The sequence below is a fragment of the Heterodontus francisci genome, chromosome 33 (assembly GCF_036365525.1).
Source record: "Heterodontus francisci isolate sHetFra1 chromosome 33, sHetFra1.hap1, whole genome shotgun sequence".
In the NCBI taxonomy this organism is placed as follows: domain Eukaryota; kingdom Metazoa; phylum Chordata; class Chondrichthyes; order Heterodontiformes; family Heterodontidae; genus Heterodontus; species Heterodontus francisci.
This window is the reverse complement of record NC_090403.1, coordinates 42,232,100-42,251,171: the sequence shown is the minus strand read 5'-3', so window position 1 is coordinate 42,251,171 and position 19,072 is coordinate 42,232,100. Positions and strand designations below refer to the sequence as shown.

The 19,072-nt window shown below is 39.1% G+C and overlaps 1 protein-coding gene across 4 annotated transcripts in view; it reads left to right on the top strand.

Annotated features, from left to right (window-relative positions):
* Positions 1–19,072, top strand: part of nbr1a (NBR1 autophagy cargo receptor a) — a 52,313-nt gene that overhangs the window by 2,176 nt on the left and 31,065 nt on the right. For 3 of the 4 annotated variants that reach the window (XM_068013370.1, XM_068013369.1, XM_068013372.1), the window contains exons 2-8: positions 7,106–7,168; positions 8,153–8,171; positions 9,748–9,770; positions 11,942–12,160; positions 12,865–12,942; positions 16,786–17,003; positions 18,637–18,801. In XM_068013370.1, the coding sequence (XP_067869471.1) occupies positions 7,106–7,168; positions 8,153–8,171; positions 9,748–9,770; positions 11,942–12,160; positions 12,865–12,942; positions 16,786–17,003; positions 18,637–18,801 (785 nt within the window). The remainder of the gene's footprint in view (positions 1–7,105; positions 7,169–8,152; positions 8,172–9,747; positions 9,771–11,941; positions 12,161–12,864; positions 12,943–16,785; positions 17,004–18,636; positions 18,802–19,072) is intronic. The other variant, XM_068013371.1, reaches the window with a different exon arrangement.

The window sequence follows — 19,072 nt, the reverse complement described above, 5'->3', positions numbered from 1 at the left end:
ATCTGGAATAAAATGCTAGTCTCATTATTAAATGAAACAACTGGACTGATTTAAAAACCCATCTAGGTCGCTAATGTCCTTAAGAAATTGCTGTCCTTACCCAGTCTGGCATACATGTGACCCCAGACCCACACCAGTGTGATCGACTCTTAACTGCCCTTTGAAATGGCCTAGCAAGCCACTCAACTGTTGGTGGCTCACCACCACCTGCTCAAGGGCAATCAGGGGCATTGCTAGTGACGTTCACATTCCAAGAACGAATACAGATAATTAAATTGCTCAACTATCTTTCTGTTGTTCTTTGCTAGCCATCAAATCTCACTTGGACTTGGTTTGTTAAAGTTTAGTTTATTTTAAAAATTGATGTGTGTAGCACAACTTCGGTTCACTTGATCCTGCTGGCTTCCAATCATCCATTTAGATGCAATAGACATAATACTCTCCCCTCACATGTGCTATCATGAAGCATGTAGCATCAATGGTTGATAACTAAAGCATGATCATTGAGGTAAAATGGTTTCTTTAAAGTATTATTTCCTCGGGTAACAGTCAAAGGTGTGCAGTAAATGTCTTTAATGATGAAACATTTTTTGTTTTTGTCATAGAGGTGGCATAAAAACAGGAAGCAGCCAGAGGCAAAAGTAACCCAATTGTTGCAGCCCAGAGCAATTTTATGAAATAACGTTTGCCCTAATAACCCTGCTTTCATAAATTTCTGTGTATAGGTCAGATGGCCTGTCTGGAAAAGCGTTCCAAAAGAAGATTTTTGGAAAACTTTATCCCTGTTATTCCTCTGTTTTTATAGAAAATGTTAAGATGCTGCTGTAGCATCTCTTGTATTCCATATCTTTTATATGACACCGTTCATGATCTCAGGATGTTCCAAAGCATCTCAGTCAGTGTGGTACTTTTGTAGTGTAGTCAACAGAAAGTTTGCTAAAGGTAAGGCCCACGGACAACAATGGGCTGAATGTGCAGATATTTTTAGTGATATTGATCTTGTTCGATATGATTCCTCAATCTACTTTTGAGCAAACAATTTGACTAGCTAATATTTAAAGCTGTTTTGCTGAATAACATAATTTCATAGTTAAGAATATAAGAAGATATGAAATGGGAGCTGGAGTAAGCAATTTGGCCTTTGAGCTTGCTCCACCATTTAATAAGATCGTACCTGATCTTCTACCTCAGTTCCACCTTCCCGCACTATGCCCACATGCCTTAGTTCCCTGAGTATCCAAAAATCTATCAATCTCTTTTCTTGAATATACTCAGTGACTGAGCATCCACTGCTGGAGATTTCCAAAGAGTCACAATCCTTTGAGTGAAGAAGTTTCTCCTCAACATAGTTCAAAATGGCTGACCCCTTATTCTGAGACGACGTTCTAGATTCTTCTGCCAGGAAAAACATCCTCCCAACATCTGCACTATCCAGTCCCTTATCAATTAGATCACCTCTCATTCTTCTAAATGTCTACTTAATCTCTCCTCGTTGAACAATCCTCTCATCCCAGGAATCTGTTTAATTAACCTTTGTTGCACTCTTTTCAGGGCAAGTATATCTTTCCTTAGGTAAGGAGACCAAAACTGTACACTGTACTCTAGATGTGGTCTCACCTAAGGCCCAGCATTACTGTAATAAGACTTCTTTACTCTTGTACTCCAATCCCTTTGTAGTAAAGGCTAATATACCATTTGCCTCCCTAATTGCTTGCTGTACCTGCATGTTACCTTTCTGTGATTCCTGTACAAGGACACCCAGGTCCCTCTGAATGCCAGCTTTTCCCAGTCTCTCATCAAGGGGTAAATGTAAACCAGGACATTAGAAATAACTCCCTAATCATCTTGAAATAATGCCAAGGGATCTTTTTCTGTCCAAATGAACAAGCAGAAACCTTGGTATAATGTTTCATGAGAGAGACTCCCTCAGTACAGTAAAGATCATCCTAGGTTATGTATTTGAATCCTAGAATGAAATTTGAATGTACAATCTTTTGACTCAGGCGAGAATGCCATCGCTGAGTCAAACTGATACTTCACTTACAGCTCAAAAATTGAAATTTGCTGACTGTGAAATAATGGACTCAGTCCATCCTCAACTCTTTTATAAAAGCAAAATACTGCAGATGCTGGAAATCTGAAATAAAAACAAGAAATGTTGGAATCACTCAGCAGGTCTGGCAGCATCTGTGGAAAGAGAAGCAGAGTTAACGTTTCAGGTCAGTGACCCTTCCGAAGAAGGGTCCCTGACCTGAAACGTTAACTCTGCTTCTCAACTCTTTGATGCTGTGCATGCAGTTACCTCTGTGCAGGTTGAGAATTGCAGTTCTTTTCTTTCCAGCTCCTTTTTGGATTCTGTTATGCCATTGCTGAGGTTGCAGGTATTAATTTGGAGGAAATTCTTACTTTATTTCCTAACATTATGCAAGATTAAGCATTATTAAGATAGGAAGCAGAGGAATATTAGAGGCGGCGCAGTGGTTAGCACTGCAGCCTCACAGCTCCAGCGACCCGGGTTCGGTTCTGGGTACCGCCTGTGCGGAGTTTGCAAGTTCTCCCTGTGACTGCGTGGGTTTCCGCCGGGTGCTCCAGTTTCCTCCCACAGCCAAAGACTTGTAGGTTGATGGGTAAATTGGCCATTGTAAATTGCCCCTAGTGCAGATAGGTGGTAGGAGAATAGTGGGGATGTGGTAGGGAATATGGGATTAATGTAGGATTAGTATAAATGGGTGGTTGTTGGTCGGCACAGACTCGGTGGGGTGAAGGGCCTGTTTCAGTGCTGTATCTCTCTATCTATCTCTATCTATCTCTATCTATCTATTATTTGGATTTGGGAAATTTTGTCACTGGGCTATCTCACAGGAACTTTTTTTTATCTTTTAATGAACACATCCAACTGTGATGTGTAGTTTGGACACCAGAGTCAATGCAGAATTCAATGGTCTATGTTTTATGCCATAGCCTATGTAGTCAGTCTGTAAGAGCATCTTGATGAGAGATTATCTTTACAAAACTATTGACTCTCTATTTCGCTGTAGAAGCAGCACCAATTTCCATGAGGAACAGACAATGAGAGAGGAAAGAACTTGGTGGATTTTACTTTTAAAACTTCTTGGCTTTCATTTTTAAAATTGAACAGTCCAGGATTTGAATAGACTTTCTTGCCACTTGTTTTGTGTGTAGAATTTTCCGATAAATGTATATTGTGATGATGAGTTAATTCAGCTTTAAATATACTGTTACAGTAAATGTAGGTTCAGCTTTGCTTAACTCATTTCAGCTTGAGAGGAAAAATTGCAGTCAAACTGGCATTAAAATAGTAATTATTTCTTTGAGAGTCTACCTTGTTAGTTACGCTGTGAAGCAAAAACATCGGGTTTGTGGAAATCTTATTGAAAAACCTGTGGAACTAGCTATGATAGCCAATGTTGTGCATCAGTGAAGATTAGACACAAATTACAATGTAATCTTTAGCCCTGTTGTCTGCATCATTCAACCCATGAGATAAAGATAATTACTGTTTCTCTTGAGGGTGGAACAGAAGGCAAAACATTTCTAGGATGCATTGGAGAATCATATAAATGAGGTGATTTGACAGGTACCAGATACTGCATTTTGGATCCAATTGGATGCTTTTAAGCACAACCAAAACCTACCAATGACCAATCACAGCTCACATCTAGTGACTAGGTGGTACAGATGGAACAATCACACTTCTCAACTTTAGGTATGTACCACCGGGCATGCCCAACATTATAATGTACAAGTGCCATCATTAACGCTGAGATTCCCACCCAGACCCAGGTGGTGGACTGGAAAACATCTGTTGGGTTGGGGACAGAGTATAGAAATGCAGGTCATTTATTGATGAGACTTTATGGACTGGGGATTGTTAATTTATTATTGTGTAAAATACTTAGCAGTTGTGATTGGTTCTTTACATTTTGATTTTGATAGGTTGTAAAAGTTGACTTCACAAGGTAAATACAGATGCCCACCCAAGAAAACCCCAGTGTCCCCCCCCATTACAACATCCAATTGTTCCCTGATTAATTGCAAGGTTTTTGCTGACCCAAAAGTCCATTCCAAGTGTTGATCACTTTTTATATAAAATACTTCCTGAAATCAGTCCTAAATTTACCTTTTACTCGTTTGAACCCTGTGTCCCATTTCCAAATCTAGAACACGCAGATTTCTGTAGTCTTTCCTGATAACACAGACCTCTGACACTAGGGGGTGCATTTTTATCTTTGCCGACTGAACAATCATCTGACGGAGCACGCACCTGTCTTTTGTAGAACTCACCCAACTTTAATTCCATAAAGTTCAGATTACTGCCTCGGCGGTGAAGATGAAACTCTACCGCAAGAATCGGCCCCATAATGCTTCTCACCTTTCTGGTTCCCCCAAGGAAACTTTTTGGCTTCTGCCACCCAGTCTTTCCTGCAGTATAAAGAGGAAACACTTGGAAACCTGTTTCATATTCATCCAAAAAAGCTCATCTCGCTATTAGTACTTATACACTATTGTGTTGGACATGCCTGGTAGATACAAAAATGCCTAGAGTCTATGCTCAGTTTATGAAGTTAGATTTGCTTACAGGTTGTATAGAATTGGTTGAGGCTATTATAATACGTTTAACAGTTTGCCAGTTAAGATCTCAGGATCAACATTAATACAAAGTCCACTGAAACGCAAGTTAATTCCTATATATCATACTTCAGTTCCATAAACCTTGTCACCTAGCCAACAACCCTTCTGAAGGTTCAAAAAACTTGTTTGTGGATTTCTAGAGAGCTTTCAGATGTTTCAGTACACTTTGCTGGTAATTGACTTGGGCTTTGTACACAAATAACAGAATTAAGCAAATTGATGTTTGATCCTTAAAGTCTTTTATGGTGTAATTTTTATTCACTGTTAGCAGTTTACTTGGAATTTATTCCTGACCTGTGTTACTGTAGGTGTGGGAAAGAAATGATGTTATTGCATTGATGAAGACTTGAACAGTGGCCTCTGCTGTTCTTGTGTTGATTGCAGAGGATGATATCAAAACAGAATTTCTTGGGGTCTGAAATTTCTCTTGCAGAAAATGGTGGAATGTTTTGTTTTTTTCTTTAATCAACAAACTGGTAACAATAGAGGCAGTTTTGAAATAATTGGCTTTGAAAAATCATTAATAATGAAGAGAAGTGGGCATTCAGCACTCCTATCATTGTGAGATTTTTGGGCCTTAGGTTATTGTGAGGTTATGAAACTTGATCATGTGTTTTCTTGAGTATTATAAATCTTTTTCCAAGATTCCAATGAAAATTTTTAAGAATTTGCAACATTGACAAATAAGGGTAATTTTAGAAGTTTATTTTTTGGATAGATCTCAGTTGGATATGATTTTAACTTGTATGTGATCTTTGGTCCATGTTATATGCTCTCATAAAGTGACAGTAGAGGCACTCCATGTCCCCAGGCTAGAAAAGAGAGAATAAGTCTGCCATGGTGCCCATTCATGATTGCTGTTCATTGATTTCTGCTGTAAAGTACATGTGCAGATGATGAATAAGGTCATGATTGGTTGATGCCTTTGGTCAAACAGGGTAACAGCAGTGTCTCTGTCTGGATTCATAAGAAAAATCATGTGTGACAAAGGCGTTTTTGCTCATTGAAATTCATCTCTCTAGTACCCCAAAAATCTCATCACATCATCCATTGATGCAATAAACAACCCCACCTGTACACCCTTGCCTGCCAGTCTATCTTAAGCCTGTATCTTTGAGTAAAGATGTTCTGCCTGTTACTTGCTCCAATTTTCTGATCTCCAATATTTCTCCTAAGCCACCCCAGTTTACATGTTGGATCAACCTTCCTTGCATTCTGATGCATGTCTTTTTTTTAGTCTGACAAAAGCAGAACACTATCCAGACAGTGCACTGTAAATTACTTGTTATAACTTCTTTGAGCTTGAATTTTCAACTCAATGAAGATCGCTGTAACCTCTAGCATGAGCCAGTCCTTTTCAGAACATAACATTTTAGAACAGGTACAGGAATCTGTATGTGATGGGCTCTCAGTTGTTTCAGTTCTATGCAAAGCATTTAATGTTAACTTGGTGACCTAATTGTAAAGGAATCTAGGTAGAGTTTGAGGACATCTAGTAGTAATTTTTAATGTAGAGTGGAAATTACCATTGTAAAACAAAATACAGCACCTTTTTGAGTTGACTTCTGTGCAAGTAATCGTAAACACACATCCTTATGCTTCATCTATAAAATATTCCTTTAGGACATTCGAAAAAAAGTCTGTACAAATCTCTATCCATCTGACCTTCCATAACCTGTAGACATCAGACTGAATTTTTTTTAGCTGTCCCAGAAGTCGTGCTTCACAAATGTTAACAAACTATTACAAAACAATGGTATGTCAACATGGCACAATTTCTGAATAATGCTGGACTTTTTCCAAGACTGGATTAAAAATGAATTGTTGGCTGTCATTTTGTAAGCACAGTTTATTTGAGGAAGGGAGAGAAGGAAAACTGAGTGAGTTAACTCAGGCACACTCGAATGCCTCCTAGAAGCAGTGTTGCCTCCTACCAGCCATTAGAGATTGACAAATCGTGGCTGGTAATGTCAGTGGGAAGGTGATGGGTTTATATTCTAGGTGGATTTAGTTACTTAAAATTAAAGGAAGTTGTAAAGGGAATTAATTTTTCCATTAAGATGCAGCCTTTTGGGATTACTCTGAAAGTTTGGTTGGTAAATGTGGTGTTGAACTCTACAGATCAGGAGGGCTACTTGGTTAAGTAAACTTGATAGCGAAGGGCTGACAACATGGAATTTTAAAGTGGGGGAAAAAGCTTTGTTTCTATCACATTTTGTTTTTGAGATGAAGTCTCAATCTTAATTTGAAAGGACAGTGCTAATTAAAACTAATAGTCTTCATCATTGAATTCCAACAGTGCAGACGCTGTTTACTAATTCACCTCCCACAAACTATTTTACTCAAGAGTGAGACACAGTGTGTGTGTTAAGTGTTAGTATGGTTGACGAGTTCTACAACTTTGTTGTCGTTAAAATCCAGAAAATAGTATTTTTACATTTTTTTTTTTCAGGTACAAGTTTCCTTTGATCTCAATAATGTGCAGATGAAGTACTTTGATGAAGAAAATGAAGAGGTGAGTACCTGTCGTGCTCAGCAATATTTTAGAATATTTTGAATAGTTTTAAATTTACTCCAGCTTTTAATGTTCTAAATGGGTTTGTCAATTCATGATATTAGCTTTTGCAATTTAACACATTAATTTTTTGGGAAATTAATTTTGTACTGAGTTGTGCTGCTCAAGGAGTTTCTGGTACCTACTGTCCACCAGCAATGGCTTAAACCTGTGCTTGAACATTGTCTTAATGATCAACTAATGATTATATTCCTGGAGATGGTATGTAAATAGGAATAAGTAGATTCTCTGGGGCTGAGCTGGCTGCAAGAGAGCACACCGATGCAAGATGGGAGCCATGTTGAATCCCTCGCAGATTGAGTAATCTGATAATTGAGTTAGCACTGCAGGGCACAATTGATGAATGACTAGCTGGCCTGGTTTATTAAAGGGATGTTTCAGAATAAATCTATTACAGGGTCCAGTTGAAGCCGACACATAGAATGGTTAACTATATAAATAGTGGAAGCTTGCCAGTGATCTGTGCTGGTATCTGGAGAGTTTGAACTGGTTAAACTCCAGCACCATTCCCATGCATACTTGAGGTCCCTAAACTTTGGTTCTTGTCAATCTGCATCGAAGTTCTGTGAGCTTAAGTAGGATGTGTCCCTATGAGAAGAAAGTCTGTACTTCATATGAGGTAAACAGAAAGTACATGTGTGACTTTCCTCAGTAACTTGGATTGGTGACTCTAGTAATGGGTTTCTGCACGAATCAAATGCCTGGCTGACCAAAATTCCAGGTTCATCCCACATTGGATATGTGATATTGCTTTAATATGTTCTTTAACTCCCAAGTACCTCTGGTGCTTTTAAGGAATGAAAGCCAATATACAAATAACTCCTTGACCAATAGCTTAGATAGCAATGTAGATGTTTATTTTCATAAAAGTAATGGTTAGAATACTTTGTACATTTTATTTCATGACTTTTTTTTTCTTTTTAGGTGTCTGTTAACAGTGCAGGTAGGTGTGCATTAGAATTAAATTTGAAAATATAGAAAACTTGCAGATTATTTAGCTATTAAAGTGCACGTTTTTAGTATTCAACACCATTATTCTGTTCAGCCTCAAACTTGAGTTGCTTGAAAAGCAGAAAAAAAATAGTTTTGCAGTAACACCAGTATCTATAATTTTAGGAATAAGCTTAGAAATGTGTAAGTTTAAAAAGAAAATGGATTTTTTTCCCTCTTCGGGTCCCCCAGTTTTCACAAACCATAACCCGAACAACCCCAGGTCTCTACCAGTGCAGTTCTGGAACTAGCCAAGAGTACCTTGCTTTTACAGAGAAGCTCAGGATGCACTGGATGCTCAGTATTGCACCTCTTGTCACCTGTATCCTCCAACTGGCCTGGTTGAATTGATGTGCTTTGCAATCCTCATTATGAGTCATACATTTTATTTAGTTTGTGGGCTCAAAGAAGCCTATAATATATATAGTACGGAATGAATCACCTTATAAAAATGTGTATTTGTTTTCCCTCAGTTGTTATTTTCAACTGGGCAGTAGGTGAAAAGGTAAAAACAGGCACTAAATGGGTGCTGTGATGTTTAAAACTATGGTTTTAGCACACAATTTTGGGCCTAATTCCTGATTACTATAATTTGCCTGGAAGTGCTAAAACAGGCACCTGCAAGTTTAGCACGAGCACTGATTAGAAGTAATTTTCGTGCAGCAGTATATGTGGGCTCCAAGCTCTGACTTCCACTGAAAGTATGGAATGCGCTGGCTGACACACAGCAGAAGGTTACAAGGTGGCTCAGGGATTCAGTGAGAGGATGCACAGGTTTTTGGAAGTGGCATGTAAGGTTCTGCTGGAGGAGGTCCAGATGAGGAAGAATGCCCTGTACACCTCTCCTGTAGCAGCTGGTGCTGCTCTGCCTGGCCTCATGTCTCCCTCCCATTTCCCCCTGTAGACCAAGGGGGATCCCTAGAAACATGTTGAAAACCATGTACTCCCCTTCTCCTGGTGACTCCTATGAGGTGTCCATTAAGGTAGAGTAGTACAGCACTTCACCTTTTTAGGTGAAATCCTCAGAAGTTTCAGGATAAATGTTGCTGGAGTGTCGGGAGAGGGTGTTGGGTCAAGCATTAGCCACAAAAATGTCGTACAGTCATAGAGTCCTAGAGTTATACAGCACAGAAACAGGCCCTTCTTCCTATCTACCCTATCTATGCCCCTATAATTTTGTATACAGCCTCCTTAATGAGACCTAGCTAGCAATTTAGGTAGCAGTCAACCAGTTATCGATCTTCTAAGCAACCATTTCTCGCGCGTGCTTCGACTCCTTTACCGACGATGGTGTCTTGCACTAAGATGGACGCAAACTGACACTTCAGCTCAAGACCCCATCTTGGCCACCTCATAGGCTCTTTAATGCCGAAAGGAGCTGGTGAACATCTCCCCCATTACTTTTATTTTGAATATGGATAGTCATAGTCTGTAAGGTGCATTTTGGAAATTTTAGTTGTCGACTTGCCCTCCCCTTCTGTATGGCAATTTTGTTTTTATCTATTGTAATTTTTTTTTTCTCTTTACAGAGGAATATGAAGAGGTTTTAAAGGTAATTGCACATTGTTGAATTAATTGTGATTTAAAAAAATGTATCACTTGGTACTAATTCAACCCTGTTCTTTTTGCTTAATTTTTTTTACAACACTTTATACCACTAAGCATTGTTATTAACTGGTACACTAAGGAAAATGGTTCCGAATACTATGATAAAGATGACATCTGTGTAATAAGTGCACTTATTGTAATCAAGTGTATATTAGTCAATTATACTTCCTGTAAAGTGTGGGAAAATGGCGCACTGACATGGAACACAAAAGTCCGAGTGTATCAAGCCTGTGTCCTCAGTACCTTGCTCTATGGCAGCGAGGCCTGGACAACGTATGTCAGCCAAGAACGATGTCTCAATTCATTCCATCTTCGCTGCCTCCGGAGAATACTTGGCATCAGGTGGCAGGACCATATCTCAAACACAGAAGTCCTCGAGGCGGCCAACATCCCCAGCTTATACACACTACTGAGTCAGCGGCGCTTGAGATGGCTTGGCCATGTGAGCCGCATGGAAGATGGCAGGATCCCCAAAGACACATTGTACAGCGAGCTCGCCACTGGTATCGGACCCACCGGCCGTCCATGTCTCCGCTTTAAAGACGTCTGCAAACGCGACATGAAGTCCTGTGACATTGATCACAAGTCGTGGGAGTCAGTTGCTAGCGTTCGCCAGAGCTGGCGGGCAGCCATAAAGGCGGGGCTAAAGTGTGGCAAGTCGAAGAGACTTAGCAGTTGGCAGGAAAAAAGACAGAGGCACAAGGGCAGAGCCAACTGTGTAACAGCCCCAACAAACAAATTTTTCTGCAGCACCTGTGGAAGAGCCTGTCACTCTAGAATTGGCCTTTATAGCCACTCCAGGCGCTGCTCCACACACCACTGACCACCTCCAGGCGCTTACCCATTGTCTCTCGAGATAAGGAGGCGAAAGAAGAATTTATCTTATGGTCATTAATCCTTTTGTGTGGATATAGTCAACATGAGTAATAATGGATACACTTGCATTCATTTAAACTGCTTCCAACTTTAGTATGGTTTAATATATGAACACTTAAGAATCTTTCTTCGTTGCCAAACAATATTGATGTAACTTTGTCATTTCCATTCCCCTTTTCCTTTATTATTGTTTCCAATTTTCTGTCCTACCGTTCACCTGTAGGCACTGATTTTTTGGGGTCTAGTTCTACCAGACACCCTCCAATACCATGTCCAAGTGACCATTATTCTTGAGTAAATGACTGAATCATTCATGACAATGATGGTTGTGAAGGGGACATCACAACGGGCATTGATTCTCATCAGTGTCTGCATACTCAAGACTTAAAGTGGACAGTCAGTAGGATTATCTAGGCTAATTGTCCCCTCTAACCCAGAAGCACGGAGCCAAATTCTAGCTCACCCATCACTGATCCACTGGGATGAGCTACCTCAGTTCAGGTAGGGAATAAAACTTGAGTCCTTCATTGTTTGTATGGGTCAGCCACATGGGATAAACATCCGTAACCATTAGAGGAACAAGTCCCAATTTTTATTCTTTGCTGGAGGTGGAATAGTCTGGGCTATAGACTTTTCATAACTAGCATTAGTGCCATTAAATGGCTTTGAAAGAGTTGCCCTTCTATTGGGCAAGTTGTTCATTTTTCTTTCCCAACAAGGAATGTGTTCTGATGCTGTGATCTCCCCTGTTCATGATGACGCTCTCCACCAGTAGTGCTTGAGCTTGACCTTGAAATGAGGTTATTCCAGAAGCATACTTTGAATGGAATTTTTTTTTTGCTTGTTCTTTGAGTGTGAACAATGGTATCACAACTGTTGCCTAGTTGCTTACTGAGCTACCTTTGATGGCATTAAGAGTTAACAACATAGGGCGTGACTGGAATCACGTGTAGGCCAGACTGGTTCCCTTCCCTTCTGTTATTCCTTTCCATTAATCGGATTTATTGAATTCAAATTCACAACTTGGTGAAATTTGAACTAGGAGCCTCTGGGTTATTACAGTACCATAAGGACTACAGTACCTACTGCCTGCTGAATATTGTTTTTTTTAAAAAGCAATGGCTGTTTTGGTCATAGACTATTTTGTTGAATTGCAAATGCTGTGTAATGTACTGTCATGCTGTTTGTGGTAAAATGTTGTGACCTCTAATTACTGCTATTTGCGCTCCTTTTAATTAGAGTGCAGTTAAACAAGGAAATCAAATTCAAATGAGTGCTTATGAAGTAAAACAACTGAAGGAAAAAACAGAAAGCCAGTATGCAAAGCGAACCTTTGAAAATAATGAATTGAAAGAATCTCAGAATAAGAAAGCTAAGAAAAAAGAAATGAAACATTATTCACAGTTAGCAAAATCCATTGGCCAAGACATGAAGGTTTCTCAAGAAGCTAAAAGAAAGGTAAAGTAATTTTACTAAGTCAAAAGAGCAAGCTAATGGCTATACTGAGCATTGCTACAGTTTTTGACATTCATCCACACTGCAATTGAATTGGTATACTTTGACGAAGGAGGATCCCTTTAGAGCTATGCCTTTTTTTATTTCCCTCATTTCTTCCGCTCGCACTTTGTTGACTTGGAAGCCTGCTTGTATTCTTTTTCCAAGCTTTTTTGCCCTTACCTCAGGTCTTCTCAGGTCACACATCATTCTATGACAGAGTGCAAGTGACCTGCTTCCAAAGTTTGATCAGTGTCATTATTCAGCCAGCCAGCAAGAGCTGCATGAAAGTAGCCTGAAAGGGAGAGAAGAGAATTTCTCCTTGTGAAAAAGTGCATGGCTTTGACTTCCTGTTATTTCACTGGATGCCACAGTCAAACCACAGACTTTGAGAAGGAGATGGAATTGTAGTTTAGAGCTGTGTGCTAGTATCAAATTGCAGCTTGTTGATCAACTTTACTGTTCTGCAGATCTGCCAGACTGTTTGGAGCTAACAAGCAGTTAATAAGTAACAACTATATATGCCTACTTATTCTCTTCTGAATAATTAAAAATATTTTTGTCCTATCCTAATGGTGCAGCTAATCAGTGTATAACTGTGTATACTGCTTTATTTTCTTCTAATTTACGCAAATATTGTGACTTTGTATATATCACTATTCTTGTAGGTGATGTCAAAAGATGTAGATCAAAGCAAGGACAAAACAAAGCTGCCTCCAGTTTGGTTTACACGGTATATGGAAACAGTAAGTACAGGCATACCTGTTGTTCAGGATGGGATTATAAGGCAGAAATTGAAAGACTTTACTGTTGGTGTGAAGCCTCACTAGCTGTGAGCGCAGTTTAGATAGAGATGTGGATGCAGCATTGATTCTATGCATTCGTGTTTATGCGAGGCTCTTTGCTGCCAACAGTCTTATAATTTCTGCCCTTATAATTCTAAAGCATTCTACTGCAGCTGCAGTGAAGGAAATGCATTTCTAGAGCTGTGATCTTGTGTTTCTAAACCATTGTAGTTTTTACATTGGTAACTGGTCTGGACGTGACATTTTTATTTGTATAGATCCGTCTTAGTATTTTGTGGCAGCCATTTTTTTTGGAGTTGTAGGGCTATCTTGTTCTTAAGCGGACAATTAGATTTTGAACAGTTGGTGCTATATTTGATTTTAAAACTTGAGTGACGTGTAATCAGAGCCTTGAAAATGTTGACAGAAGTATAAAGCAACACTATTGTGCAACATTAACAAAGTTAATATTGCTGACAAACATAGAAGATTAATAACAGGACATTGTTTCTGCTGAAGTTCCCATTTTCAAGTTATTGCTTTACGAGACGTAAACGAGTTGCACCACTTATTTGTTTTCCTCGTTATTCATTTCATCTGCACAGATCTGTGCTTCTAAGATGCTTCCTTCCAGGTATTAAAAGAAAGAACTTGGATTTGCACAGTACCTTTCATGCCCTCCAGGGGTCCCAAAGCACATCACAGACATTGAAGAAATTCTGAAGTGCTGTTGCTGTTATAGGGATGTGCTGTGACCAGTTTGCGTACGGCAAGGATCAACATACAGCAATGGGATTAATGACCAGATAATCTATTTTACTGATATTGATTGAAAAATAAATATTGGTCAGAGCAATTGAAGAATCTCCCTGCTCTTCTTTGAACACTTCTGTGTGATTTCTTTTTAATACCTGTCTGAGAGGGTAGGAAAGGCCTCTGTTTGGTGTCTCATCTGAAAGACAACACTGAAGTGTTGGGCTGGAATATGTGCTAAAAGTCTCTGGAGTGGAGCTTGAACCCATGACCTTCTGACTCTTGACCACTGAGCTGAGGCCATCGCATCAGTGTAGTTAAAACCTTGAAGTCCCTACTGGTATGTTCATTATGTATGATACAATTTCACTCCTATATGGAGTATCCAGATGAATTTGAAAACTTCATTTCAGTTGTTTGCCGCATTCCAACTTGGCTCATCAGTAACAAAAATGTCAACTTTTTTTTTAAAAAACCTCCGATAACAACTAAATTTTGCACATTGTGTTCTTCAAAACTTGCTGCTGTTCGGCTTGATGGTTCTATGAAGAACATGAATATAAGTAGCAGAAAGCTAATGGCTTGAAACCTTTTTGAATCCAGGCAGATGGTAGTTTGCGAACTGGCACTGTTCTATGATTTTTCAGTGATCAGTCTTTAACTCACTGTGTTCACTTAACTTGATTTTTTCGTTACCAAGGATTTTACTTGGCCTACAATGTTTCTCAACAGGCCAAGTGACCAAAGGGAAGTTGAATTTTTTTTTTAAGTGGTATATTGTTGAGTGATAAGTCTAGGAAGTTGTCTGATTTGATTCCAGTCTATAGAGAGATTTGCTGAGTTTACTGATTTAGCAATGTTAATTGCCAGCATAGCAGTGGTGGGTCATTGCATTTTCCCTGTATTCCTAGACTGGGGGTGGGAAGAAGGGTGGGGAGAGGGGAGGTGAAGTCTGTATATTCTTTACTGCTAATGCTATTGAGTGAAGCTCATTATATGGTGCTTGTGCATTGACACCAGGTGAGGCCAAGGTTGGGCTTCTTATGATGCTCTTCTGGTTGAAGTGCCTGCTGACATTTGCTCTCTAAGTTGAAGCACAAAGAATGTCTCCTTGGTTGGGGTATAGGAAGTTTACCAAAACCTATAGAACTGGATCCCAGCATGAGTCATAAAACTGGTATATGTGCACAAATCATTGAAGATGCTGGGGCATTTGAGAAAGCAATTAATAAAGCATATGGGATTCAGGGCTTTATAAATAGGAGCATAGAGTACAAAAGCAAGGAAGTAATGATGAAGCTTTATAAAACACTGGTTCAGCCTCAACTGGAGTCCAATTCTGGGCACCACACTTTAGGAAGGATGTGAAGGCATTAGAGAGAATGCAGAAAAGATTCACAAGAATGGCTCTAGGAATTAGAAACTTCAGTTAGGTGGATAGATTGTGGAAGCTGGGCTGTTCTCCTTGGTAAAGAGAGGATTAAGAGGAGATTTGATAGAAGTGTGCAAAATCATGAGGATTCCGAAGAAGGGTCACTGACCCGAAACGTTAACTCTGCTTCTCTTTCCACAGATGCTGCCAGACCTGCTGAGTGGTTCCAGCATTTCTTGTTTTTATTTCAGATTTCCAGCATCCGCAGTATTTTGCTTTTATTAAAATCATGAGGGCTCTGGCAAGAGTAGATGGGGGGGGAAACAGTTCCGGTTGGCAGAATAATTGAGAACCAGAGGACACTGATTTTAAGGTGATTGGCAAAAGAAGCAATGGGGACACTAGGAAAACTTTTTTTATGCAGCATGTGGTTAGGATCTGGAATGCACTACTGGAGAGTGTGGTGGAGGGACCTTCAAACAAAACTTTCAAAAGAGAGTTGGATAATTATCTGAAGAGAAAAAATTTGCAGGGCTACGGAGAAAAGGCGGGAGAGTGGGGCTAGGTGGGTTGCTCTTGTAGAGAGCCGGCACAGACACAATGGGCTGAATGGCGTCCTGTGCTGTAACCATTATATGATTCTAATCGGGTCAGGGTGGGGAATTAGAATTAAAAATAAAAGTATAGACTTTTAGCTTAGAGAAACTGTAAGGACTGATATTTATGTTGTTATAGACATTAAAGTCAGTTGCTTTGCTGATGATCAGTGCCCATAGGGTAAACTGATGCTGTCCAGACATATTTACATGGGCATGGTAATGGCTGTCAGTCCCTATAATAGTTGTCTCATCCTAAATTTGTCTGACCTGACTTGAGGCAGGTCTTAGCAATCTCGTTCTATGTATGTTTGACAATGAGTTGCAACATTAGCGAATCAATCTAGTGATGCAATGACCCTTGTGGGAATTTATGTAATAATCAAGTGCTTTCATCTAAGCTTACTTAAATTAAGTATAGCTATCCCATTTATAGTGTTGGCTGTCCATGATGAACCTTCAAAGCCATTTTAATTATATATATGAAATTGTATCCGACGTACTCATTTGACTTTCTCTCTGAGTAGTAATGAAGGTAGGCTGAAAAGTATCATTACTTTGTACGTGTTTGCATAGAACAAGACTATTAGTGTAAAACAAAAGCAAAATACTGGAATTCTGGAAATACCCAGCAGTTCAGGCAGTATATATTTTTTTAAACATGGGACATACTTGCCACTATTAGGCCAATTATTGACAGACTAAATGTAGTCACAAATGATTTAATCTTCTTGTTCCTCACCACAAAATAAGTTAGTATATGGAAAAATTATACTTCATAGAAATGGTGCATGGCTCGTTTCTCCTTTAAATCTTCCCTTTCTTTCCTATGTTTACATGTAAACAAGAAGCAAAATAATAAAAGGGGGTAGAACTTTGAGGCATGACACCACCAAAGGGCCTGAGGCCGAAATCCTATTGCTTTACCCATCGTTTTCTTGGCGGACAGAATATTGAAGGCATGATTTTCCATAGTGGCACGAAGGCTCATTATTCTGTCCTAAAGTTTTTAGCCAGTTACAGCCATATTTTAATTTTTTTTTGTTATCTGGGACTTCTGCTTATGTACATTCTAATTTTCAGTTCAAAGATAAGCTCGTGAAAGAAACAGTTGACCGGATCTGTTGCGATTTCTTTGAGAAGGTGAGCATTCAGCAGCAGGTGCAAGACTCATTCAGTGTTCCGGTGGCACCTCCTGTTCAAGTTCCAGAGGCTCACACTACACAGATCTGCTACTATGATTGGCTCATGGCTTGTAGCAACTGCCAGTCTCGTATTCTTGGAGTACGCTACCAGTGCAGGTAATGTAAAGTGTAAATTATATTCTCTGTACTTGGTTTTATGAAGATTTGTGCCTATTTGACACACCAGAGGTGAAATTCACTTTTGGAGGTAATGCAAAATGAACAGAAAATTGGATAGTGTGGAAAATAGATGGCCGATTCGCTATCACCTGTTCTGTGCTGCCGCTGAAGATGAATTTCACTCCCAACATCTCTGGGTCCATTTTCTTCAACAGCTTTCTATAGTTCATCTTTCAATTTTTTTTAATTCATGAGATCAAAACTTCTGTTTTGTCTGCTGTTCAGACTTTTTAGATTCAGATGACTAACTCATAAACATTGAAATTAAGCAACTTAAACTGAATTACACAACCAAATATTTGGAGCTTCTCTTGTATTGTATGGCAGCCTGACTGAACTGTCAAATCTTGACCAATTTGGTAAATAAGTCTGAATGATAGTTGAAGTTTAAGTGTCCTGTTTGTGATCTGCAGTTCTGCCATGCAGGCATCTATGCAGCCAGATTAAATACAGGTTTAAGGGTACATTTACACTGTAACTGTAGCATCGGTGTGCAGAGGTTTTGGTTTGCATCAACATTGCAATTTTAAGTGTAGTTTAAAGCTATACGCAGAAGCAAAGCAGACACACTGGAACATTGGAGGAGGGAGTTTTGCTCTGCTTCAGAGTCACTTGACTTCACACCTGATTTCCACACCAAGTGTTACGTCAGTACAAAGTGATTTTGACCTTGCACTTTCAATAAACTCATGGAGTGTGGATGTTTCTCAAGTGAGCAGGCACGGCCTTATCTGATCCACCCTTTGTCCATCGACAATGAAACATGGCACCTGCATTGATGCTCAACAACATCAGGATATTGGTTAAACTTTAATCTTAAGTAAGACAGATTTGATATTTTGGGAAACATTTGGATGTATCAGTAATTATAGAGAAAATCTAAAAAGAAGCAGCGTGTCTTTGTGCCATGGTGGTGAAGGCACTTGGATGATTCTTGACCCAAACGACTGCACTGTTTGCATCAGTGGAAGACCAAAGCCATTTCACAGTCTTACCAACTGTGTAATATAATTGGCTTATATTGTACCTCAAAGAAAACAGGACTGTAATGTAATTTCACAGAAATATCCTACATGAAATATCCCTACTTTATTACATGTGAGTGAAAACCTTAGCTTAATCTTTGGCAGTGACTTTTTCCTCTACCTGTGCTAAACACTCTTTACTGTCTATTGGTTTAGGCTTGTTTGTAATTATCATTTGCAAACATTGAAACTTATTTTCTGTTACATTAACACTCAGGCTAGTATTGGGCTTTTTCTACTCCTATTGGGACATAATTATGGGAAGCGTGAGGTGACCAAAATGTTGTAACATGCTATCAATATGTTTTCTATTCTGTATACTTTCACAGGTTATTTTGTACAATGGTAGTAATTAGGAAGGATTTTCGCAATTAGCTAAAAATGCAATAAATTAATGTTATGTGCATTTTACTGGAATGAGTTCACAAAGAAAAACTCATTTAAAATTTAACATTGTTATTAGAAACTTAATCATTGACTGTTTTGAACATAAGTATGTTTGTAAAATAAAATTAAGGTAGTACAATTTAAATTTATTTTCATAGCATTTGCCCCACATACACCATCTGTGACTCCTGTGAAGCTAATAACTATAAGCATGATTCTAACCACGCATTGCTGAAGCTGAGAAAACCTTCAACATCTTTGCCTGAGATCGCACCGGCACAGTTTGTTGGAAACGCTATCCCTGGTGTAGCAGAACAAACAAGGTAATGTCAATCTCTACTTAATGTTCGCATTTTAGAATTTACCTTCACTAGAATGCACCCAGTATGAAGAAATACAAATACAAAGAAGTAGGTCCTTTTTCGTTAGAGCAATGCAGATTATGGGACGATATGATACAAGTGTTGAAAATTATGAAAGGGTGGGACAGGTAGATAGGAACAGACCTAACAGCAGTTAAGAGAGCTAGAATCGGGGGGTGGGGGTGGGAAAGGTGCTGCCATAGATACATGATTAAATGTAAGAAATTTACAA